This window comes from Aplidium turbinatum, chromosome 1, assembly GCF_918807975.1.
Source record: "Aplidium turbinatum chromosome 1, kaAplTurb1.1, whole genome shotgun sequence".
In the NCBI taxonomy this organism is placed as follows: Eukaryota; Metazoa; Chordata; class Ascidiacea; order Aplousobranchia; family Polyclinidae; genus Aplidium; species Aplidium turbinatum.
Window position 1 is genome coordinate 44388434 of NC_137472.1, and position 26425 is coordinate 44414858.

General features: G+C 37.6%; 1 protein-coding gene across 1 annotated transcript; it reads left to right on the forward strand.

Moving 5' to 3' along the window:
* The first annotated feature begins 1997 nt into the window (after positions 1–1997).
* LOC145766180 (complement receptor type 1-like) lies at positions 1998–26248 on the forward strand. The gene is made up of 26 exons (XM_082577840.1): positions 1998–2084; positions 2498–2612; positions 3225–3356; positions 3522–3614; positions 5387–5524; positions 6426–6552; positions 7535–7732; positions 12042–12239; positions 13317–13514; positions 13660–13857; positions 14218–14418; positions 15224–15421; positions 15775–15975; positions 16154–16354; positions 16635–16832; positions 17079–17279; positions 18200–18397; positions 18626–18826; positions 19107–19304; positions 20583–20783; positions 21709–21906; positions 23850–24050; positions 24547–24744; positions 25402–25602; positions 25692–25889; positions 26044–26248. The coding sequence occupies exons 1-26, from the start codon at positions 1998–2000 to the stop codon at positions 26246–26248; spliced, it is 4683 nt and encodes a 1560-aa protein (XP_082433966.1).
* Positions 26249–26425: the final 177 nt, after the last annotated feature.

Consider the following 26425-nt stretch of genomic DNA (forward strand, 5'->3'; position numbering starts at 1 on the left):
CTGAAAACGACAATTGTGATGCGCACTTAAGTTGAATTGCGTTGAGCAAACGTGACTGCGTCATAAAGTGTACAAATGCATTGGAAGCAACGGTGATTTGTAAGCTGGTCTCAGCAGATGACATGATTTTTATCTCTTTTTAAAAAAAAAAAAAACCTTGAAGATCATCTTTGAGCTTAGACAAATACAACCTAACAACCACACAGCATTTAACATAATACAATAACAGGAAAAGAAACTATAAATTATGAACGTTTGCAGCCATATTATTGTTAGCCCTTATCAAGTAACAAAATGACTGATGCTATACATAAATCGAAAAAACATAACTGATCTACAAACACTGAATCGAAAAAAGAAATGCACAAGAATGAACCGACAAGGCAGAAGAGAGGCAAAATCACATGACGCATAATTAAAAGTGAAGACGTTTAGAAGATTGGAGGCACTTGCGGCAAACAACTGCCTATTGAGGAGAGGGTTACAGGGTTTTATGAGCAAAGTCTCTTGTACTTTTGTATCTAATGCGGTAAAGCAACTACGTACAATTCTAAACGACTCCAGGAATGGTTTATTGTATGAACAGGTTTGGCAGTCGAGTATATGATCTTTAATGACACTTTTTCTGGTGAGAGCAGTTAAATTCAAGTGCTCCTTCCCTCTTGTTGCCAAATGTCGCGTGGACATATCAATGTACAGTATGTAGGCTACAGTTTGCATGTGTTCGCATGTATGTACATCTTCAAGCTACAACCAAAACAATTCAATACAGTTGAACACAGAAAGAAATGGAATGAACTGGCTTGAACGCCCTAAGATGGAAGAAGCATGGTAAACAAAACAGAAGACTGATGAAACAGATTGAATAAATTTACAATGAACCAGGCATAATGGCAAATCAAAGTAAAACCAGATAATCAGTCGTTGTATTTTAAATTAGTTCAACGTCTACTCTAGGCTAATGTAAAAACGACTAATTTTTCGTCTGGAAATGTAAGCTTAGTGGAAGCTGTTGGTTTAACATTACAGCTTAAGACGATTCGTAACACTAATCTTTGATGCGATTTTTATCAGCTATACTGCTTCAGTGAGATAAGAAGAGGCTCTGATGGGCCGAAGTTGTTCAAGCGATGCAAGCAACCACATGCGTGCTTTAACAACGTTGATCAGGTAAAACGACCTTAATAGGCTAAATTTTATGTAATTTGATAAAACTGAGGCAAAATTAACTTATACTGCACGTGGGCTAAGAGCTCAAACCTTCAACTTTTCATTTTGGTTAATTAAAAAAGCATTTATAACTTAGAGTCTGACTTTTGAGAAAACCTTTTTTTCAAACTAGGCTACTCTTTAGTTAAAACCCAGAAATTCTACGTAAACTTTAAAATAATGTGACTAACCTAAAATACGTTGTAAAGTGCTTTTGACGAATGTAACCAAACAACTATTTGTGATTGTCATGGAAGCTCTGTCTCGTGAATTTTGCGCAGGATGCCTACATAGATTACTTTATGCTGATGATCTAGTCATAGTTGCTGACTCGCTTCTGAAACTGGAGCAAAAATTTACTGCTTGGAAGGTCGGTCTGGAGTCACATAGACACATAGTCACAAACATGAAAAAGACCAAGGCTCTACAATCTACATAGTAACTGTAATGTTATCTGCCTGAAGAAGGATATCGAAAAATTTCCGTGCGGTGTGTGCAGACAAGGCGGTGTTAGCGGCAAGTTTAAAAGAGATCCCAACTATATGTGCAAGAGATGTTGTAATAAAACTCTTCCTTTAGAAAATGCCACAACGCACTTGAATTTAGGTGAAGACTAGTATGAATGTGTTAATGCTTTCTGTTTTCTTGGCGATATGATTAGTCAGTCAAGTGGATGTAGGGACGCTGTCACAGTTAAAATCAGGTCCGCATGGAAGAATTTCCGAGAGCTTCTTCCCTTTTTGGAAATCAGCAGTATCCCCTTCCTAATTAGAGGACACGTGTACAACATGTGTGTCAGAAGCTCAATGCTTTATGCCAGTGAGACGTGGCCAGTCATTGCCAAGAGCAACAAGCGTTTTAATGACAACGCTAAGGTGAAGTAGATATGCTCAAAACGACTGGCGGACAGAGTATCCATTGAAGAATTGAGAAGAAGGCTTGGCATCCACCAAGTAGAAGAGGTCGTACGATGGAGGAGACTCCGTTGGTATGGCCACGTAGGCTACAACGAATAGAAAAGGACTCCTGGCATAAGAAGATTCTGTCGATGGAAATAGAAGGCGTAATCCACGAGGACGACCAAAGAAGAAGTGGTGCGATCAAGTGAGGAGCGACCTTCGAAAGGGAAACCTTGTGGCGGTTAATGTTCAAAATAAGAGTACGTTGAAAACGGTTGTCAAGCCAGATCGACACTTACTGACGTACAACCCTCACAATACGGGGAACAAAGGACGTAAAGCCGTGCATTAACTAACTAATTCATAACAACCTTGTAATTGTTGTTTAGAATCCTCGAGCAGCTTGGGGTACATATCAATGCAACCCAAGAACACCAAGCTCTGTCTGCCGATGCTGCTGCAACCACGATCTGTGTAACAGACCAACAGAACTTTGTGTGGATCGTACGTTTTTAGATTAGAATTGATTGATTGATTGTGGGATTCGGTATCTTCGTACTGTGAAAACTTGTTTCAGAGCTCAATCCGGACACTTTTGCATACTTGTAGAGGCTTTTAACCACTGACGCTGGCCCGGTCACCGAGATTGACAGAGTCTGTAAATTATTGGCTTAAATTAAATTTGAAACAAAATTTCATGAACAATTTATGTAACTGTTCTATTTTGCTACACGCTCCTAATCATAATAAAACAATACAAAAAAAAATGAATCCAGTCATGACTCGTTCCACTAGCCTAGACCTAGACTATTGGATTTGCTATAATGTGAAATATTTTGTCAGGACTCCGGAGTGGTTGGGTAATACGCTTATTATGCATATAAGCGTAAGAACGTGAATGTAACAGCCTTACAACTTTAAGGCAGGCCGACTTCCCTCAATCAAACCAGCTTTTCTAAAAAGAACTGGTCTGCAGCATTCAGGCCAATATGGCTTTTGGAATGTGGTTTACATCAGGGCCTGCACGTGTTGGTGACTGGTCTTTGTCTTATTGTTATTTTGTGGTTAGTTTCTATATGAACCTCAACAATTTCATTTTGTCTTTCATGCATGCAGCTGTTGGTGATATGCCAGAATGTGAAAAAATTCCAACTCCGAGAAACGGAAGAAAACAATGTGCTCCAGTAGAAGAAGACTTCAAAAACACGGTCGTTGTTGGAACTGTTTGCGGCTTCAAATGCAATTTTGGTAGGCTACTTACAAAAATACTCTTATAAATTTTCAATTTTGTAAGAGTATTCAACAACCAATTCCAAACCACGCCGTTTTAAGCTCTGTTTACTAAACTTGTAGGCCTTAGGTTATAATGTACACGATTATAGTTTTAATTACGTTTTTATTGATTTGTTTAAGGCTACACACTTATCGGAGATGAAGGGAGTGTTTGTGAACTGAACAGCGATGCAACAGAAGCTAGATTTAACAATCCAGTACCCCGATGCGCATGTATGTCCCATGTGTGTAGTAGTTGTAACATTCATTGTTTTTCTTTAAGCTTGTGGCAGAGACGAGTGTAGCATTTGACTGCGAACAATAGATATGAAGATTTTTGACAAATGTAGCATTTGACTACAAAAAATAGGCAGAGATTTTTTCAAGAAGAAAAGCAAAAAAACAACCAAAACTCCTGTTTGCAATTTATCTGTGAATGGAATGATTTACAGGTTAAAGAAATCAAATACCTTTGTAGGGTAGCCTCGAGCCTAATAATGAACCGGAACGCACAAAACAAAACGGAATTCGACATAGCAGCAGCTTAAGCAAACGTAAACTTTTATCAAATGAAACGCTTTTTTTAATAAAAATATCTCTTTTATAAGGCAAGATTAAGGGTTTTAAATTGCTAGATATAGGCCTACTCTGTTTTCACTACTGTAGGCCACAACTCCGAAATTTGGAGCATCCTTACAAATAAGGCTGAAAAAATTAATGCATTGGAAATGTGATGCTTCCGCACTCCGCAGAACGCAAGATGTTTCATGACCAGCAAAGAAGACAAACACAAAAATTTTACTCCAAATGAATCAAACTAGATCTTTAGTGAAAAATATCCATGCTACTCACTATAAATTTCTCCACCACGTCAAACAGACAAAAACTGCAAAATCTTTCTTTATCTGGTGAACTTAATGAAAAGCACGCACCTGAAAAAGAATGACAACTTATATGAAACTATTCTGTGACAAGAAAGAAATATCTATAAATCAAGCTAATAGAGAAAAACTGGACTAACCAGTCTTCTGAGCCCGGCCATACCTGGATCAGGCAACACAAATGAAGAAGACGTTAAAAGGACAAAAAATTTCGTCAAAAGGACCATGAAATGGGATCATCTGCTTTCACCTATCAGCTGCGTAGCTAATAATTATGACTAGGGCAACCAAAAGTCAATAAAGTCTAAATTTTTCTGCCTTGTTCAAAGTTTATAAAACGTCCATAAACTAAACTTCAGGCTGACACGAAGAAAGGTTTCAAAGTTGTAAAAAATTAAATCAAATTCTTCTAAAGTTTGTAGTACAGTAGCCTACTGCTTGATTACGCTTCTGATTATACCTGAACACCTAAAGGTGAATGACAGAAGACAGGAACTTCAAAGGCGATAATGTGAAACATTACTTGATGTTGAAGTATAATACTGCAGAACCCTCTCAGTAATTTCCGGATATTTAAAGACACTCCATATTTATCTTTTGCAGTTTTTCGAGTGACTTTCATTACCTGTTCGTTAGCTGTGGTGTCGTTGAGTCTTCCACTATTTTCTTTTATTTCATTAGAAAATAGAATATATCCTTACCTAACGGTTTGATTTCTAATATGCTTTGTATTTCGCATTTGGTTTGCAAACGCAGAAAGTTATTGGTCAAAATTTGGTCAAAATTAGTAAATTATAAAGTCAAAATTTCAAGTTTTTAGGTCAAAAATTGGTTGCCCTAATTATGATACATTTCAACCAAATTAAAAAAAAATAATTGGAAAAACCTAGGTTTTAAGTTTAGTTACAAAACATTTATTTGTTACCAGAGAATCTTACAAGGTTTAGTTATTCCAAGCTAAGCTCGCCTATTTACGAGCTTGTTCATTTGTCTATTCAGCAACGTTATGAGTTAACCCATGGTTAACCTATGTCAATAATCGTCTTTTCCAGATTTACACACTTTTTCTCTAACACCAGTGAAACTTTACTTGATGTATTGAAAAACTGAAATGTTCTTGCGTAGCGAGATTTTGCTATCCACTTCGAAGGCCCCCTGACAATGGACAGGTTGATTGCAATGATCGAAACAATATCGGCAGTAGATGTCTCTACGAATGCAATCCTGGGTTCCGTCTCTCGGGAGAAAGCAGAACTATATGTCGTGAGTTACCTAAATGCTATTGAACACTAAGTTAATATCTTGCATGTTCCTCAATTAAAAATTTAACAGCGATTTTAGCTAATTCATGAATGAAATCTCATGCATTTTAAACAGAAAAACAGATTGGCTCGTTAGCTCCTGCCGGGAGTTTGTATTACACTCCTAATAAGGTTCTATTTTACATTGTTAGCGAGACAAAAGTGCACCAATTTCCTATATTCTTCTCTCACCAACTGTTTTTTGTTCATTTTCCTTGCATGCTTGAAATGGAGTTGCTTGAAACTCTTTTCATCGACATGGTTTATAATACAGGGCTGTGAAATACAAAAAATGTATGACTCTGACTCCTCGAATTATAACTGGCCGACTCAGCTTCAACTCCGACTCCGACTCCGGCTTCAGTATTGGCAGAGTTTTTAGGGTTGCCAGGTGTTTTCAAATTTTTGTCCTTTTTATTTTTATTTTTTTAATTTAATTTCACTTAAGTTGCAATCGATATTGAAACGGGAATCTCACATAAAATGAAGAAAACAAACAATTCTATTTCTTGGTGAATTTTTAAAGCGCAATAGGGCCTATAGGCTACAGAACAAGAAACAATAATTTGAAAAAAAAACTGCAAACAAAAATTTGATTGTCCATCGTTTTGTATCAAATCGGAGTCCGAGTCGGCCTTTTTAACGACTCCAACTCCTTTTTAACGACTCCAACCATGAGCCAAAATTTTAAAATCTCTTGGCCCGCACAGTGACATGCTTATCTTTTCTTGGCCTTGTTATATAGACCATGCATGTTTAGGCTGCATGGATAATTCTAAAACTTTTTTCATCTGAGGAAAAACCGTTTTACAACTAGGCTAAAGCTATTAACCATCATTCATTTTCATTTTCTTGTGTTTCAGTTCGTACCAGAAAATGGAGTAATCCAGCTCCTACTTGTATTTCTTTAACATGTAACCCTCCTCATGAAAATCCAGAAAATGGGCAAGTTGACTGTACGGATGAAAACAACCTTTACAGTTTTTGCAGGTAAGCTTTACGTTAATTCGATTTTTTTTGCAGAGTGAAAGTTATTTGTGTGTCATTGAACATAATATTGGTTTGAACAAAACTGGGCATAGATTACATAAACTAGACTATTTTTTATTCCCCTTTCTTAAAATACGGTAAGCATGCAATTTGAAGCTTACTTTGATATTCAGTTGAAGTAACAATAACTTAACGGTTTCACCTTTTTTTTTCAATTGAAAGTAAAAAGGAGTCCATGATATCCCAATTGTGCAGCAAAACATAGAAGCCATGTAGAACCATTTTTAGACGAATTTGATAAACCATCGACCATCATGACATAGGTAAACTTCATAGTCTTTTTTTGCCTTTTTTAAACTAACTAGAAAAATTTCAAGAAGAAACATTAAGTGGTTATTCTTTTATCTAATGAGAACTTCCTTTTACGGTGCTCGAGAAAAAGCTTTTTTGGACCTCGATGAAGTTGTGGTTCGAAAATCTTGAAACGATTTTTCATAGTTGCTCCATGTAACCCACTGGCCATATCATGATCATCATCAAACAGCCAGTCATGCCACTGCTGGCAGATGGCCACCACATATGTTTCTACACCATTTTGTCTTTCATTGTTCTCATCAGGTGATACCAATATTTTCTTCACTGTCATCCGCCATCTTCTTTTCCGTCTTACTCTAGTTTTTGTTCATTCTGTGGTTATTTTGGTCTATCTGCTGTCTATCATTCTTGCTACATGTCCTCCGATTATCAGTTCAAGGCCAACATGGTCAATAAAAAAGACAATTTACAGTGTAGTACATATTGCAACAACTTTTTAAATATAGCCAGGCTAAAATATTGAGACTAGTTTAAAAGCATCAAGCTTATATCTATTAAAAAAAGATGTAAGATGTGCTCCATGTAAAACCAGTAGAATTTGAATTACTATTCAAAAGACTCATTTACTAAGGCCTATAATGGCATTTCGTTTTTTGCAAACTTACAGATTTACTTGCGACGACACGTATTCTCTGGTTGGACGACCTTCGTCTACGTGCAAAAACGATGGGGATGGGGATGATCAAGGTGTATGGAGCAACCCCGCTCCAAGTTGCCGCAAAATCGAATGCCGTCCACCTCACAGAAATCCTCGAAACGGCGAAGTTGAATGCACCAGCAGCAATCTCGAGGGAAGCGTTTGCAGGTCTGATTACAGTTTAGTGAAATACATGGATGGATGACGAGTGCCCGGTTGGTATGGGCAAGCTGCTCCACAACTTTGATCTTGCTTGTTGTGTAGCCTTTTATGTTGAGCTGCAGAATGGTGGGGAGTCTGAGCTTGTCCATTGCCCCTTGCAGCTGTGCCGTCCGGGTGGAGGCTCTTGGTTGACAAGTTTCGTTTGGCATCTTCTGCTTAGGTGCAGATGTTACTCACAGGATGGGGAACGAGGAGCCACTTGTCGTATATCTCTGTGAAATACATGACAATCAGTAGCTTTGTTTGCTTTGTAGCCTATCTACTTGCCCAGCACTCGTACTCTTAATTTCTTGTATAATATTGTATCAAAGAAACCTAACCATAAACATGAACCCGAAAAGAGTCAATGATGATGGCTGACTTGGCTGTGTCGCTAAAGAAGGGGTGTACAAACTTTTTACCAGGCGGGCAAGATTTGATAATGCGGAAGTGCCAGCGGGCCAACAGTCTTTGATAATCCTAATTGTTTTTGCGTAAGGAAAGATGAATATACAGCAATGTTGTATTAATTATTTAATGTCATTTTCATACAACAAGCAAGGTTAATATACAGGTATACAGTGGCGTACGCAGGATTTTCTCAAGGGGGGGCCATTGAGAGTAGCGTAGCCAAGAATTTTGAAAGAGGGGGTTTTGACGACCGGCGGGCGAAGCCCGACGGCATTTTCGCTTAAGACGACACCCAGCGGCGGGGGGTCTGGGGGGCCTCCCCCAGAAAAATTTGAAAAATTACTTTGAATTTGGTGCATTCTGAGAGCATTTTTAACAAAAATGTGGGTATGAATATTCCTGTAAAATGGTGCAGTCAGGTGGCATAGCAAAAGGATAAGATCATGTTTTCTTCGGCATTTTTCGGAAATAAAGCTAAGTCTCTATGTTTTCTTGTTGTTAATTCCTGGCTGAGATGTTTGGTATTGGCAAACCTCGCTCTTTTAATGCAGTTTTGTTTAAAATTAGGCAAGTTTTTTTTAGACTGAAACCATCATTCTCAAGCATAAAGAGACTGAAAGCATCATTCTCAATATCGTGACGTCACACGCGTGCCAAAGTGGGGTTGTAACCCCCAAGGCCCAACCCCCCCTTGGCTATGCCACTGGCCATTGATATCCCTAGTTTAGACTTTATCCATTTCTCTGTCACTAATCACTATAATAGGCTTACAGAACACTATGCTACATTGGCATACCTGGGGTGGGGTAGGTGGATTGGGCTATGTATTTCGTATTGGCTTAGTCTATAAAACAACATTGTTACAGTAATTGCTTTGAAAGAGCAATGCAAAACATATTAAATGCCTTAATCTACGTCGTTAACTACTAAAACATTTTTAAGGGGGGGGGGGAGGGCCATGGCCCAATGCCCCCCCCCCCCCCCTGCGTACGCCACTGCAGGTATACTAATATGCAGGTTTAAGTATTTTGTTATAGCCTATACATATCACGGGATCAGAGATGGGCGTGATCTTGATCTTGAAGATCACAAGTGATCACAATATCACTTTTATTTTAGTGATCTTGATCTAAGATCACTTTTTGTTGTGTGATCTTGATCTTGAAAATCAATAAGATCAAGATCACTTTGGAAGTTAAGTTGACTTATTACATAATATAGAGACATTTTTTTTAACTGGTACTACTGTACAAAGTAGGCTAATTAGTGGTAACTACTACCATTTAGCTACTGTTAATATGACTCTTGCGTATAATAATAATCGATTTGAAGTCTCAATCGAGTTTGGTTAGAGTTGTCATTTCAAAATAGAAAAAGCTTTCTGTAGTAACCAGCCTACGACTGTATATCAAAAAATGATAAAAAATTACTAAAATTTGTTTACATTTCTGTTTTGTGAATTCTAAAATTTTGTTTGCTTTCGTTGATTCAATCTTAGATGTTTGAAAAGTTTAGGTTGGCGATGATAAAAAAAAAGAACTCTAGCCGAATTTGGTCACGTGAAGTGGCTTACTGCACACTGCAGTGCACCAACCAGACTGAGAATTGTTTAGGTTAATATAGGTTAAGAATAAAAAATAGTATATAGCCTAGCCCTAAAATGTGTAAATAGATGCTATCTTTTTTTATATACTTTTTGATTTTGTTTGAAACGGTTTATCTGACCTCAGATCTGACCAATACTTTGATGAAAAATGGTGTAGTTCAAAAATGTTCTTCCGATTATCCCCCCTTGAGATTATTTCATCTTTGAGAGCTTGATCCTGGAAGTTTCGCATACTTGTTTAAGCTTTGAATCACTAATGCATGCCTGGTTACCAAGATAGGCTGAGTAAAGTTTCTGATTGTTGGTGTTGTTGCTGATGGCTGTTAATCATTTCATTCACTAGGTGCCGCTGATTTGAGAGCTGTCTTTGAAATGCGTAGTTAAGCAAATACCCCGAGAGCCGAACCAGGGCCGTTCGATCTTGAGGTTTCTTTGTCAAGTGATCTATTGGAGAACTACCGGTATTCCATTGGATGCAAATCAAAACAACCATTTGCGCCTACCTCTATCAGTGCTGGATGGTCTGAAAGCCCTTGATGAAGATTAAACTGTACAACAACTCAAATTATGCGCAGGCATCCAATACGGGTCGACTAAACAGTACACGACCGAAGTAGTCGAAATAACACTAAGCCTTGAGGTTGCAAACTTTCGATCCTACTCAAACTACAGCAACGATTGATGATAGCAACAGTCATAAACTTTGTACAACTTTTAGGCCAATGTTCAAGTAGTTAAAAACAAAAGTTTGCAATTGGCCAATGACCTTTAACTAGGTTGCTTACGTGTAAAATTTGTTTTTTTACACCCTCATCGATCAAAAACTGCATTTTTTCAACTACCCCAAAAAGTGATCTTGAAAGTGATCTTGATCTTCAAGATCACACTGTTGGGTGATCTTCAAGATCACGTATTCTTGGTGATCTTGATCTTCAAGATCAACCAAACAGGTGATCTTGCGCATCTTTGCACGGGATATGATAAGTTAGACTGTATACGTTATCTGCTTTTCTACCAGAAATTAACACATCTAGAAACTTTGTAAAACACAGCAGTGTTGATATGAAGGATGAAACTGACGTCTTGATTTCTCTACCCAGATCAGGTCTGGTTCGAGGTTAGTGATAGACAAGCGTAACACATCACGAAGGCAGGAGTCGCTCAGCTTTGATCTCAAGCGGTCGCAATTCAAGTTCATAAGTCTACCCCGGAATGTATTCTCACACTGCTCAGTTTAGCCGGCCATAGCCCTAAGAAGGTCCGTAAGAATTTCTCTATGGAGCAGTATAGGCTACTGTTCATAATCATGAGAGAAATCAAGGGCTATATAATAGTCGAATGGGCTTCTCCTCAATCGACGGTGTGATATTAAGCGTCTTGCCAAAGACGCGGCCACGGGCTCATCAGATGTTGAATCGGCGCCCTATTGCATGTCGAACCAAGGCTCTCACCACTTGGCTATGCAGCCGGCCTATGCTCACACAAATATGTTGAATCGAACAAGCTCAATATTTTCTTGAAAAGTTTCGCATTTCTAGAAATTTGTTTTTATCCAGCTGCAGATAAAAGACACGAGAGAAAGACGCTGCTCTGTGAAACTGTCAGTTTCGGAGAGAAGCTCAATTAGATGCAGGAGAGTCGGAGCCTCATCAGGGTTCAAGCAGAAAGAAGTAAATAGCAATAAGTCCTATACATTTGCAGCAAAATCTCTAAAGGGGTTGTTGAATTTGCTTGCAAGAAAATGAACGAATATCACTCTATCACTCTCCTGTATCATTCTCCAGGCAAGAAATAATTGATTTCGCAATTTTGTCGCAATAATGATTCTAGCTTTTCTCGCCTGGCTTTTGTCTGTGAGTAAATACGGTTTTTACTAATTTTGCACAAAATGCAAGTTGAATTTGTATGGTTTCTGTGTTTTCACGGGCCAAAAATAACACATTGTGCAACAAAAGGCGCGGGCCACACAAAAAAGTCTCGCTGGCGGATTTGGCCCTCGGCCCGGATTTTGAACACCCTTGAGCTAAAGTGTAGCTTATAGTATGGCTCAATTTTAATTTAACATCTTGACGTGCTGTAAAATAGAACAAATCATGTAGGCTACTTTACCATGTGTATTTAATTTTCAAGGTTGTTCGACAAGATTATAGAGTGTAAGTTTTAAAATAAAAATCTTTTTGTTCGAATGAGATTGATATTATAAGGTAGGCTATAAGACGGTCAAGAAGAACATTCTGTAAGTGACGACATTGTTTTTAGCTTCAACTGCCTACCTGGTTATTCCTTGGAAGGCACCCTGCGTTCAACCTGTAGAGATGATCTCGACGGAGACAATCTTGGTTTGTGGAGCTCTCCTCCTCCTCTTTGCAGGAGAATTACTTGTAAACCTCCTCATTCCAATCCGACAAATGGAGACGTTAATTGTTCTGATGAAAACCTTGAAGGAAGTCTTTGCCTGTAAGTTGAGGCTACTGTAGCCTATAACACACTGCAATTTACTGTCATCAGCAGTGCCAGGTAGCAACGAAACAGACGCTTTGCAGGATAAAACTTTAGTTTCTCGGATGATTTCGAGCATTCAATATAGCCTACGTAAGATAAGAGACTTTTTACATTTTCAACACTGTTATACTTAACATATGTCCATGTCGTCTGGTTGTCATAACCTTCGTCTGGCGACATAGGTACAATTTTATTGTAACTTTTGCTGTTTTAAAATGTGATATCTTTTTTACTGGAAGCTGTATCAACCTGACATTTTCTAACATTTCTACATTTTTAAGTTAGATTGCATAGGCCAAATTTGAGAATAACGCTCAACACGCTCCCGGGATAGGGGGCCAAGTTTTTTTACACCCTTAACCGGCGGCATAGGTACAATTGTATCTTCGCATATTTTGTACGGAATTAATGCAAGAAAAAAAAAAACTAATTTATATTTTTGAAGGAATAATTTTTTGTTGCAATAAAAGAATACGAAACACCTTATTGCCATTTCAACAATAATTTAAGAAGCTTATTTATTGTCACAAATAGCACAAAGTTGTCTTTGTATGTGAATGTTCGTCACAAACAAGTTGGACGTGAACACCACACAGCTTTTCATAGGTTTACGTAGTTTCCGCTTCTCGTCTAGACATAGCATCTGCCAACAATCCTCGTTGAATATGGAATATGCCTGAGCATAGTGTTTAGGAACTTTTAGATCAATGAAAACTATACAGAAAATATGCATACGCTGATATTCATGCAACATATAGTGTATGAATCTACAATTGTACCTATGCCACCTGTACAGCGTTGTAAAATTATGCCTTCAGACGAAGGTTAAAAGATAAGTCTTTTTTACGTTAGGCCTAAGTGTATTTTGATCAGAATATACAGATAATATAAATCATTCAATGCATTAAAATCTATTTAATTTCGTTCACCGCTTGAGCTGAAAAAATCAATTTGACTGCTGAATTGCAGCAGTGTTACAGCCTAGGCCTACTACATAAAACCCACATAATCAAAATGCGTTCGTTGATACAGTTTTATGTGTGACGCTGGACATTATTTGGATGGGTCCATTAATTCACTTTGTGAGGATGATGGAAATTTCGATGATGATGGAGAGTGGAGCCAACCAGCTCCAGTGTGCAGAAGAATCACATGCAGACCTCCTCACCGCAACCCAAGAAATGGAGATGTCACTTGCTCGGACTTTAACAATGAAAGAAGTTTGTGCAGGTGACTGTAAGTTAGCTACAAAATGAATAACTAGTAATGAATCGTTGCTGCTTGTATTGCCCAATGTTAAGGAGTCATAAAATCTTGCTTTCTCCTCTCTGATATTAATTTACTTTAAGAAAAAATACTTTAAACGTTTTATCAGCTTCACCTGCCGCGCTCAATATTTCTTGAACGGCTCTCCGAGATCGCGATGCGAAGATGATGATGACAATGACGCTCTTGGTGAATGGAGTGAACCTGCACCTACCTGTTCCAAAGTTATTTGCGTTCCACGTCAAAGAAATCCTTCAAATGGTGACGTTGAGTGCACAGAAGAAAATAATGCTGGAAGCATTTGCAGGTTACACAAGTCATCTCTAAATATTAGGCTATCACAAATATGGAGTTGGACTTGAAATATCGGACTTCGACAACGCAAAACCTTTCTTACTTCTAGTTCAGCACCAGTTTAAATAATGACACCACGCACAAGCCAACATTGAACAGTGCAGGCTACTATTAAAAGTATCAGATACAATTTGATGGATATGAAGCTAGTATTTAAATGAAAGCGTTAGTAGCTAACTAGCCTAGGCTATATTTTATAGCAAATTTTCATTTTCAATCAAAATGTTAAAGTTCACGTTTTACTGCTAGATAGCCCACTTTACTAATTATACTAGAGATTTCCATTTATTTAAACGCGGTTTACGTTCTTTAGCTTTGCGTGTACTTCTGGATTCTTCTTGGATGGTTCACAAACAACTGTTTGTAGTGATGATTTAGACGGGGACGAATTTGGTGTATGGACTGACCCTGCTCCTATTTGCCGACAAATCATCTGTTCTACAAGTTTTAGAAACCCTTTAAATGGAAGAGTAACATGTTCCAACCCAAATAACATCCTTGGGACAAGCTGCAAGTAAATCAAAATACAATATTATGTTGCAGAGATAGCCTACTGTATATCGCTTTACTTCAAAGTAATTTCGATTTGTTTAGTTGAGGCGTAAGTGATAAAAAGGATCTAAAATATGGGCTCACTCAGTGGCGTAGCCAAGAGGAGGTTGGGGGTTTCAACCCACCTTTGGCACGCGTGTGACGTCACGATATTGAAAATGATGCTTTCAGTCTCTTTATATCTCCAAAACAAAGTTTGTCTAATTTTATACAAAACTGCATTAAAAGAGCGAGTTTTGCCAATACCAAACATTCAAATATCTCAGCCAAAAATTAGCAATAAGAAAACATAGAGACTTGGCTTTACTCCCGAAAAATGCCAAAAAAAACATGATCTCATACTTTTGCTATGCCACCGGACACCACCATTTCACAGGAACATTCATACCTACATTTTTGTGAAAATGCTTTCAGAATGCATCAAATTCAAAGTAATTTTTTAAAAATTTCCAGGGGAGGCCCCGCAGACCCCTCGCCGCTGGGTGTTGTCTTAGGAAAACACGCCGTCGGGTTTCGCACGCTGGCCGTCAACCCCCCACCTTTCAAAATTCCTGGCTGCGCCACTGGGCTCACTTATAAAGGAAATTTTTTAGTTATTGATTACATTTTAACTAAAAATCACTAGTCTTGTAATCTTGGAAATCTATCAATATTCATACCTTCTTTGCACGAGTTAAGTCAAACATAACAACATTAACATAATACATCTTTAATTACGATATTTTGATTACCACTAGGCTAATAAATTTTTCGATCGCGTTTTCTAGATTTTTTTGTGATAATGGCTTCTTCCGACGTGGTACACAGGCATCACAATGTGTTGATGACAATGATAACGATGCTCAAGGTGTTTGGAATCATCCGGCTCCTGTTTGCGTTCAAATTACTTGTCCTCCTCCTCACGTTGCCCCTGACAACGGAGGTTTGAGATGCTCAAACTCCAACAATGATGGAAGTGTTTGCAGGCAAGCACTGTTTATCACAAAATAGCCACTGCAGTTAAATCATCGAGTTTCTGAAGTTTTCTAAATCTTTACTTGTACATTTAGTTGCATGTAGGCTATACTATACTTTCATTGCATAAATCACTAAAGTACGGTAATGCACAAAGGGTAAACGGGTCAGAGTTATTTGCATTGGTGAAAAACTAACTTTATAGGCTTGCGTTTACAAAAACTTTGTAATAACATAATCCCAATAACACCATAAGGGTGTGTCTTTGACAGCTTTTGTTAAAAAAAACTTTAAAAGAAAGACTTGTGCAAAAAGTGAGCTGAATATGTGTTTTTTTAAATCTTTTCCCGAAATGTCTCTGCAGATTCACTTGCAATGATGGGTATTTCTTGGATGGTCTCCAAAGATCTGATTGCAATGATGACGATGATGGAGATGCTGAAGGTGTATGGAGTCAACCTGCACCAACCTGTGTGCCAATAAGATGTACTCCAGGGTTTCTTGATCCAATGAACGGTGAAGTGAGATGTGATGATCTTCTCAATAACTTGGGAACAATTTGCGGGTAAATTTGAAATTGTTGATGTAATCTTTCATCTAATAATTTCATCGTTTCTTCATCGTTTAGTCGACTTCGATTCTCGACTACTCTATAAATATTCTCCTTTCACAGCTCTTAATTCTCTACAACCTCTTTTAGCTGTTCATGCTTGTTCATGGTCATCTTTTATTACTTAATACAGCTTCACTTGTGATGACGGATACTTCTTGGATGGTTCCCAAACATCTGTTTGCAATGATGACGATGATGGAGATGCTCAAGGTGTATGGAGTCAACCTGCACCAACCTGTGTGCCAATAAGATGTACACCAAGGTTTACCGATCAAGAGAACGGTGCAGTAAGATGCGACGATCCTCTCAACAATCTGGGAACAATTTGCGGGTAATTTTTTGTTTTCTCTAACATTGTCATATATCATTGCACTGCTTCTTTGCAATGTTATTGTTTGCAAGCTATATAACTAACTCTAATTGTGACTGCTTGTTGCTATTCAGTGAAAGATCATCGTGGATTAATGCATTTGGTCCTGCTAGCCGATATTAAACAAATAAAAATGAATGGAGACGCTACAAGTATTGTTGTTTGAGTTTGAACAGTGAATTCATTAAATCTTTACACTTTAAAATATTATTTTATTTTTTCTACGATTTTTTTCTTTTAGATTTTCCTGTAATGATGGGTACTTCTTGAATGGTTCTCCATCTGTTACATGTCTGGATAATGATGGCAACGATAGTAGCGGTATGTGGAGCAGTCGAGCTCCGACTTGCACTCGCATTACTTGCCCACCACCACATACAAATCCAAGCGATGGTCAAGTGAGCTGCACAAACTCTAACAATGAATACAGCGAGTGCAGGTGCTTGTTTGGTACTTATTCAGTGTTCACTAACTCATTTTTGTACTGCAGATTATTTGAACTTAAACTTTAAAAATGGTCAGTGAGCAATCCAAATACTCACAGCAAATTCTCTTGCCCATTTTTAGAAAACCTTCAACCACCTGTTGCGTAATTTTTACCATTATGCTGAATAATCAAATATAATGACTAACAGTCACGATTTTTCTTTTTTTTTAATAAACTTTATTCTTGTTTATTGTACAGCTTTGTTTGTAATGCTGGATTCTTTTTGACTGGAGCACCATCGTCGGTTTGTAACGACGACGATGATGGAGATGCAGAAGGTGTTTGGAGCGAACCTGCTCCAACCTGTGTGCCCATTCGCTGTCTGCCTGGTTTGGATGCTCCTGACAATGGCGGAGTTTCCTGTGACAATACCAGATACGTTTTGGGAACCATATGCTCGTACGTAGGCTACAAATGGAATGGAGTGTTAAAATAAGTAATGTCGTGGACAACAAATGTAAAGTTAGTAGACCTATAGTAGGCTACAGAGATCGGCAGCTTACAGTCCGTCAAGCAAAATTACCCGGCACAACCGTTTTGAAAATTGTAGTAATTTCATACTGATCGTTATTGGTGTAATATTTGATGAACCTACAGTAATTCTATTCATTACAATAGCATATTGATTGCCAGTTACAACAGAAAGAGCTCTAACAATGCTTGGAAACGTATTTCGTATGTTTGCTTTGAGAACGCATAAAAGACCATCGAATTAGCAACAGCATTGTGAACTTATATGGAACGTATACTGTATGTTTTATTTACCAGAAAACATTGTAGTCTTTTTCAAACTTAAAAGACGTTGTAAACATAGTGGAAAAGAATGCAGCTCATTTAGTCTCAATCAAACCTTCGTTAATATTGCCAACTACTCTTATGAACAGGGTATAAATTTAGTGACTTTCATTATTTCTGGCAACGTTTCCACAGTTGAACCTGTATGGTATAAAAAATATAATCATAATATTGTTATAATAATAACAGCATCTATATAGCGCCGCATCCACTGTGCACACTATGCTACTGGACACATTACATGACAATAGTGATGAAATAATACGGTAGTTTCTGACATAATTTTCAGCAAAATAGAATGTTAAGCGAGTTTTGAATTCATTTAAATTTTCAGCTTCCCTTACTTACGCCAATAATCAAACAATTCCACCAACTACAAGCAACAACTGGGAAGCTGCAATTTCCATATTTAGGCTTACATGAAGGACTGCTTAAGAGCAGTTGATGTTGAGAAAGCAAAGTTCTGACAGGTTCAATTCTTAAGTTCTATTTTTAGAAACTACTTTGTGACAACATTTCTATAGATTCACATGCAACGATGGATACTTTGTGATTGGCTCGCCAACCTCGGAATGTTTGGATGATTTAGACAACGATGCTGATGGTGTGTGGAGTGAGAGTTCACCGACTTGTCAAAGAATCGTTTGTCCACCACCACATGTTGATCCGAGAAACGGAACAGTAAACTGCACAGAGAGTAACAATGAAGGAAGTATTTGTAGGTAAGGTACAGCAGTTTGTAGGTCTACAACATGCTGTTTTTGTTTATGATTTAGTATTTAATAGCCGCCTGAAAGTTAGTATGTTTTTCAATTTTATATAAGCTTTGGTTCCAAAAAGACATTTGAGTTGTGGAGCTTCACGCAGCTTTAAAAAGGAACCAAAAAGCCTAACTCGTGTACGAAATGGCGTTGAATCAAACAGCTCTATCTTGATGCTTTTTCTTGCAGCTTCACTTGTGATGATGGATACTTCTTGGATGGTTTCCAAACATCTGTTTGCAATGATGACGATAATGGGGATGCTGAAGGTGTTTGGAGTCAACCTGCACCAGCCTGTGTGCCAATAAGATGTACACCAAGGTTTACCGATCCAGAGAACGGTAAAGTAAGATGCGACGATCCTCTCAACAATCTGGGAACAATTTGCGGGTAATTTTTTGTTTCTTTTAACCTTTTCATACATCATTGCACTGCTTCTTTGCAATGTCATCTTTTGTAAGCTATCTAACTCACGCTAATTGTGACTGCTAATTGCTATTCAGTGCAAGTCAATCGCAGATTAATGCATTTGGTCCTGTCAGTCCATATTAAACAAATAAAAATGAATGGAGACGCTACAAGTATTGTTGTTTGAGTTTGAACAGTGAATTCATTAAATGTTTGCACTTTGAAATATTATTTTGTTGTTTCTACGATTTTTTTCTTTTAGATTTTCCTGTAACGATGGGTACTTCTTGAATGGTTCTCCATCTGCTACATGTCTGGATGATGATGGCAATGATCATGGCGGTATGTGGAGCAGTCGAGCTCCGACTTGCACTCGCATTACTTGCCCACCACCACATACAAATCCAAGCGATGGTCAAGTGAGCTGCACAAACTCCAACAATGAAAACAGCGAGTGCAGGTACTTGTTTGGTACTTATTCAGTGTTCACTAACTTAGTTTTGTACTGTACACTATTTAAACTTAAAATTTAAAAATGGATAATATGCAGAGGCGTTGACAGGGGGGTCTAGGTGGTACTTTTGGACCCGGGCCCGAAATATTTAAGGGGCCTGGGTTTGAAAAATTCCCCGCGACTTCAAACATTATCAAGATCTTAATACAATCAGATCTGAAGGAATCGCCATCAAAGGTTAAAACAGCCATATCAGCCATCAGATGGTAAAGCATCGGGCCCCCTCTGGGTACCGGGCCCACTTCAGTTTTCTGGTGGTAAAATAGGTACTTCAGCCACCAAACAGTAAAATAAGAATTTAGTCTAGTATAGTGATTTCCCTAACCACGAATATTACCCGAAACACGAATTTCAAAATAAACAGGCTAATATTTGTTCAAACTCAAAAACTGAAATGGCACAGGTAAGAAGTTTGCTATCCCTATTTCTGCACTAAAAATTAGACCAAAACCTCTTTCAGATAGCAGCAATCAGCAAATGTTAGACCAAGGCCCATAAACACTTTTCCAAAATTAAAATGGGCAGCCCATATTAGATTTATGGGTTACATATGGGCAGCCCATATTAGATCTATGGGTTACTTATGGGCAGCTCATATTAGATTTATGGGTTACATATGGGCAGCCCACATTAATATGTGGGTTGAATGTGAGCAACCCACATGAAACCCATAAATGAATATGGGCAGCTCGTACTGGCTCAATGTGATGCCCGCGGATACAATGTGTATGGGTCCCGTATGGGCAGCTCACATGGGCCCATACACCAGCCTATATAGCCCATATGTGCTTGCTGGCTGGGCACTACCTTTGCTGTAAATTCTCTTCTGGTGAGCCTTGAATGACTAGTGAAACATCAATGGAATCGGGAAGTAATACTAGTAGTTAGAGATAGTACGTTTTGCGGTTCAAGAAATTTTAAGATTGCGCAAGATTTGTTAAATGACCATGCTTAAACGACATCAATAAAAGTTTGTACACAATCTTTATATTTATAACATTGTCGATGAAGGAAACTCGAAAATAAATTGGTACCGGGCCCGAGAAATCCTGTCAATGGCCCTGATAATATGCAATCCAAATACTCACCACAGATTGTATTGCCCATTTTTAGAAAACCTTCAACCAACTGTTGCGTAATTTTCTACCATTATATGCTGAAGAATCAAATTTAATTATCAACTGTCACAATTTTTTTTAAACTTTATTCTTGTTTATTGTACAGCTTTGTTTGTAATGCTGGATTCTTTTTGACTGGAGCACCATCGTCGGTTTGTAACCACGTCAGTGATGAAGATGCAGAAGGTGTTTGGAGCGAACCTGCGCCGACCTGTGTGCCTATTCGATGTTTACCGGGTTTGGATGCTCCTGACAATGGCAGGGTCTCTTGTGATAATACCAGATACGTTTTGGGAACCCTATGCTTGTACGTAGGCTACAAATGGAATGGAGTGTTAAAATAAGTAATGTCGTGGGCAACAAATGTAACGTTAGTAGACTTATAGTAGGCTACAGGGATCGATAACTAACAATCCGTCAAGCAAAATCACCCGGCACAACCTTTTTGGAAATTCTAGTAATTTCATACTGATCGTTATTGGTGTTATATTTGGTGAATCTACAGTAATTCTATTCATTACAATGACATAGTGATTGCCAGTAACAACAAAAAGAGCTTTAACAATGCTTGAAAACACTAAATATTTTGTATATTTAACCATCAAATTTGCAACAACATTATGAATTTATATGGAACGTATGCTGTATGTCTTATTTACCAGAAAACATTGTAGTCTTTTTCAAACTTAAAAGACGTTGTAAACATAGTGATAAAGAATACAGCTTACATTTAGTCTCAATCAAACCTTCGTTAATATTGCCAACTACTCTTATGAACAGGGTATAAATCTAGAGACTTGGATTATTTCTGGCAACGTTTCCTCAGTTGAACCTGTATGGCACAAAAACTATCATAATAATATTGTACTGTAATAATAATAACAGCATCTGTATAGCGCCGCATCCATTTTGCAAACTATATGCTCCTGGACACTGTGCAATGTGCATGACAATAGTGATAAAATAATACGGTAGTTTCAGGTATAATTTTCAGTAAAATAGTAGGTTGTCAAGCGAATTTTGAATTCATTTAAATTTTCAGCTTCCCTTACTTACACCAAAAAATAAACAATTCCACAAACTAGAAGCAACAACTGGAAAGCTGCAATTTCCATATTTAGGCTTACATGAAGGACTGCTTAAGAGCAGTTGATGTTGAGAAAGCAAAGTTCTGACAGGTTCTATTCTAAAGTTCTATTTTTAGAAACTACTTTGTGACAACATTTCTATAGGTTCACATGCGACGATGGATACTTTGTGAATGGCTCGCCAACCTCGGAATGTTTGGATGATTTAGACAACGATGCTGATGGTGTGTGGAGTGAGAGTTCACCGACTTGTCAAAGAATCGTTTGTCCACCACCACACGTTGATCCAAGAAACGGAACTGTAAACTGTACAGACAGTAACAATGAAGGAAGTATTTGTAGGTAAGAAAGTACATTGCTTTTTATTATAAACCAATTTAGCAATGAACAGGTATTAGTCATAAATGGTCTACATCAGAAGAGTCCAAAGTCGGCCCGCGATAGGTTTTTGTATGGCCCGCACCTATTGTTGCACAATATATTATTTTCGGCCCGCAAACACACAGAAATCATACCAACTCAAATTAAATTTTTAAAAAATTTTTAAAGACAATATTTTCTCACAAAAAAAGCTAGGCGATGAAAGTTAAAATTATTGTTGCGGCATAATTGCGAAATTAGCTGACATTGTTACAGTCGAGCATTCATTCATTTTCTTTCTAGCAAATTCAACGATCGCGTTTGAGATTTTTCCATAAGTGTAACGGACTTATTGCTAATCACTTCCTTCTGCTTGAACCCTGATGAGGCTCCAGCTCATCTGCAGCTGATTGAGCTACTCTGCGAACGACAGCAACAACTTTCTCTCGTGTTTTTTTTTTTTTACCAGCAGCTGAATAAAAACAAATTTCAACAAATGTGAAACTTTGCAAAGAAAAATGTTGAGCTTGTTCGGTTCAAAATATTTGTGTGAGCATACGTTCTCGGTTATGAACTTGAACAGTTCCAGGTCAAAGCTCAGCGACTCTTACCTACATCTAGGGTTGCAAGTATCGGTTCCAAATCGCTATTCGATAGCGCTATTCTCTACTTTTTCAATATCGATTACGTCGAAGTCTTTTCTTTTTTCAGCCAATATTGTTTATGGTTTTTTCATTACTTCTTTTGACTGAATCGATATTTTTTATTCGATTGTTTTGCGACTTTTTTCAAACCTTTAATTCTACGTAATAACATACGACGGACAAAGATATCATAGCATATTTTGACGCTCATGCGAGATAAACGATATAATTAAACAATACCGATCAAGCGGAGTTGAAAGAATAAGCATTTTGTTTGAAGTTATGCATGATTGAACAGAAAGGAAACACTTGTAGGCAGTATAAAATCAGATACTTGATTTTTTTTTTTTTTTTTAATTGCGTTTAATATCGATTAGCCTATTCTTTATTTTCTACTTTTTTGGGAGGCTATTGAAATCGGATATTTCTCTACTTTTTTGGGAGGCTATTGAAATCGTATATTTCTCTATTTTTTTGTTTGACTATTGATATCGATTTATCCCCAACTTTTTTCAATATCGACTTGCAACCCTGCCTACATCATATTTTACGCTTGTCTGTCACTAACCTCGAACTAGACTTGACCTGGGTATAGAAATCAAGAAGTCAGTTTCATCTGTCACATTAACACAGCTGCGTTTTAAAAAGTTTTTGGATGTGTTAATTTCTGATGAAAAAGCAAATGACTATTATACAGCCTAAGTTATCATACCCCGTGATAATTATGTATACAACAAAATAGTTAAACCTGTATATTGCTCTGTTGTATGAAAATGACATTAAATGATACAGCATTGCGATATTTCATTAACGTAAAACAAGATTGTCAGAGAATGTTGGCCCGCGGGCACTTTCTCATTATCAAATCTGGCCCGCCTGGGAACAAGTTTGTACACCCCTGGTTTACACCTTCGTATTTCATCTTTTTACTGAAATACAACTAAACTTAAGCTATCTACAAAATTTATATACACCATGGTTGCTTTATCCTTGGTCTGACATCCATTTCGAGTGATATGCACTGTCTGGAGACCGAGTCCGTGTAACTTTATTGTACTGCAAAAGAAAGTTCAAACAAGGAATGGTGGTTTAGATTGAGTTTCAGAATGAGACGGGTAGAAGGTAATTGAACTAAACTGATTTTGAATTCGAGTTCTGTTAAGTTTTCCATTCCAAAATGTTGTTTCTCGGTATTCAAAGGAGGAGAGTTTTTTTTAAATTGATTTGAGTTCTAATTCAACAACGCGATGTTGATACTTACTGTAGTGTACACTCGTGCAGCTTCACTTGTGATGATGGATACTTCTTGGATGGTTTCCAAACGTCTGTTTGCAATGATGACGATGATGGGGATGCTCAAGGTGTATGGAGTCAACCTGCACCAACCTGTGTGCCAATAAGATGTACACCAAGGTTTACTGATCCTGAGAACGGTGGAGTAAGATGCGACGATTCTCTCAATAACTTGGGAACTACATGCAGGTGCGGCATGCCAATTTTCTATTGAACTTATTTTATTGGACTTGATATTTATTCGTCTAAACAAACTTCTTGTTTGAGCTTAGGTTATATGAACTGTGTAAACTAGTTTATAACTTTAGGGTTGGATGCACCAATAAACTATTTTTATTGATTAAGCAGCTTACTGCATGAACTTAATTAGTTCAATACTTATTCTCAGGATCGCCAAGTTCTTATCCATAGCTTAACTTTTCTCAAACTGATCCTCGATTAGCTAATCTAATGATTACCTTAATTGGCGTTTTAAAAGATCTGCTGTTGGTGCATATTGTCTTGATACGTAGAGTCGTACATGTTACCCTTGCTTCGCGTGAGCGGTGTCAAAATTGCTTCATACTTATTCACATCTTCCAAAAGCAACATTAAATTTTGATGCCATGACAGTTGAAGTACGGTAAAAGCAAATATTAAACTACCTACTACTTTATTAATCATCATGGTTATGGATGTATTTTAGCTTCACATGTGACAATGGACACTTCTTGAGCGGTTCAGCAACTTCCGTCTGTAGAGATGATGGTGATGGAGATGCTGAAAGAGTCTGGAGTGAAGATGCTCCGTCTTGCATCCGTGTTACATGTGTTCCTCCACATATGAACCCCAACCACGGAAATGTTGAATGCAGTGATTCTATCAACGAGGGAAGCCTTTGCAAGTGAGTCTTATATATTATACGGCAGGAGTGCCCAAAGTTTTTCAGCCCCATGCCGTATTTCGCTTTTTTGCAAATCTTGACTTTTCTTGAATCTTGGCCAGCCGCATTAAATATTTTACTAAATTTTTCCTTGAAATTTGGCTTAAGCATTAAGATAGTATAATATTCTAGAGCCAATGAAGATGATGTTTCCGTGAGCTGCATGCGAAGCTGTTGTAATGCTTTCCGTTAAAAACCGAAGTTAAACGTAGGCTTAATGAAGATTTTTGTCAACAAAACTATAGGTGTGATCCCATTTCTGATAAACAAACAAATAGTCGGAACTTTGTGGCAAAATTGGTAACATTGTTATTGCACTCTCGACAGCAAAGAAATGAAAGCAGAAGCAAAATGTTTAAAAAACCATTTACGGTTTATGTTAAAATCTGGCAGAGTTTGGCTACTTTTATGCACGTATAAGTTGGAGTTTATGTATCAAAAGCCTACTATGTATTTTTGAAAGTCTTTGGCATACTCAAGTTTCAATTTCAATCAGAAATATCTGACCCAGTAGCGATAGGCATACATGCATGTCATTGTGCCATATGACCCTACCGTTATTTAAAAGAATAAAGCAAAAAATCATTTTAACTTCTTGTTTTTATATGTCGTCGACAGTTTTTCGTGTGATGTTGATTTTTATTTGGTTGGATCTGAATCTTCAATTTGTGAGGACGATGGAGATGGTGACGAGTTTGGTGAATGGGATGAAGATCCTCCAGTTTGCCGCCCAATTATTTGCGTTCCTGGATTAAACGCTCCCCGAAATGGAGGGATATCATGTGATGATCTTTTAAATAATCTTGAAACTTTATGCAGGTAAATAAGCGCTTTGAGTTTATGGAATGTTCTTAAAAAGAAATACATTATATAAACATCAGTTAAACAATCCATATTTTTTCTTGCAGATTTACTTGCGATGAAGGTTACTTCTTAATAGGATCTTTAACTTCCATTTGCGAAAACGACTTTGATGGTGACGCAGTTGGTGTTTGGAGCAACGTTGTTCCAGTTTGCTCCCGAATTACATGTTCACCACCCCACGTTAATCCAACTGACGGCTCAGTTCTTTGCACTAACGAAAATAACGAAGGGAGCAATTGCAGGTATGATTTTAACTCCAAAAGATTGATCAAAAAATGTTTTCCCTCAAACTTTCCCAAAATTAACGTTATACTTAGACGTTGCTTCAGACCAGTTTGACGGTTTTTTTTTTCTTCTAGAAATTGTGTTGTGGTGATGCTTTCATTCATTTTGTAGTTTTGAATGCAATCGTGGATTTTTCTTGGATGGTTCCCGCGAGTCAGTTTGTGAGGATGATTTTGATGGCGATAATGAAGGCTTGTGGTCCCAGCCTGCCCCTATTTGTGTTCCTATACGATGCTCTCCGGCTTTAGATGCTCCACAAAATGGAACAATACGATGCAATGATCCTTTGAACAACTTGGAAACTATTTGCGAGTAAAATATATACATTTTATGAAATTATTTTAGATTACAAAGTAAGAAAAGCTTTTTTTATCATACTGAAAATGATAAAAATTTTATGTTGTCTAGTCTTGTATGAAATCGATTGTAACCTCCATGTGACAGTACTACTTTTTCTTGAAAGCGGGTTGTTTTTCTTTGTAAATAGTTTACG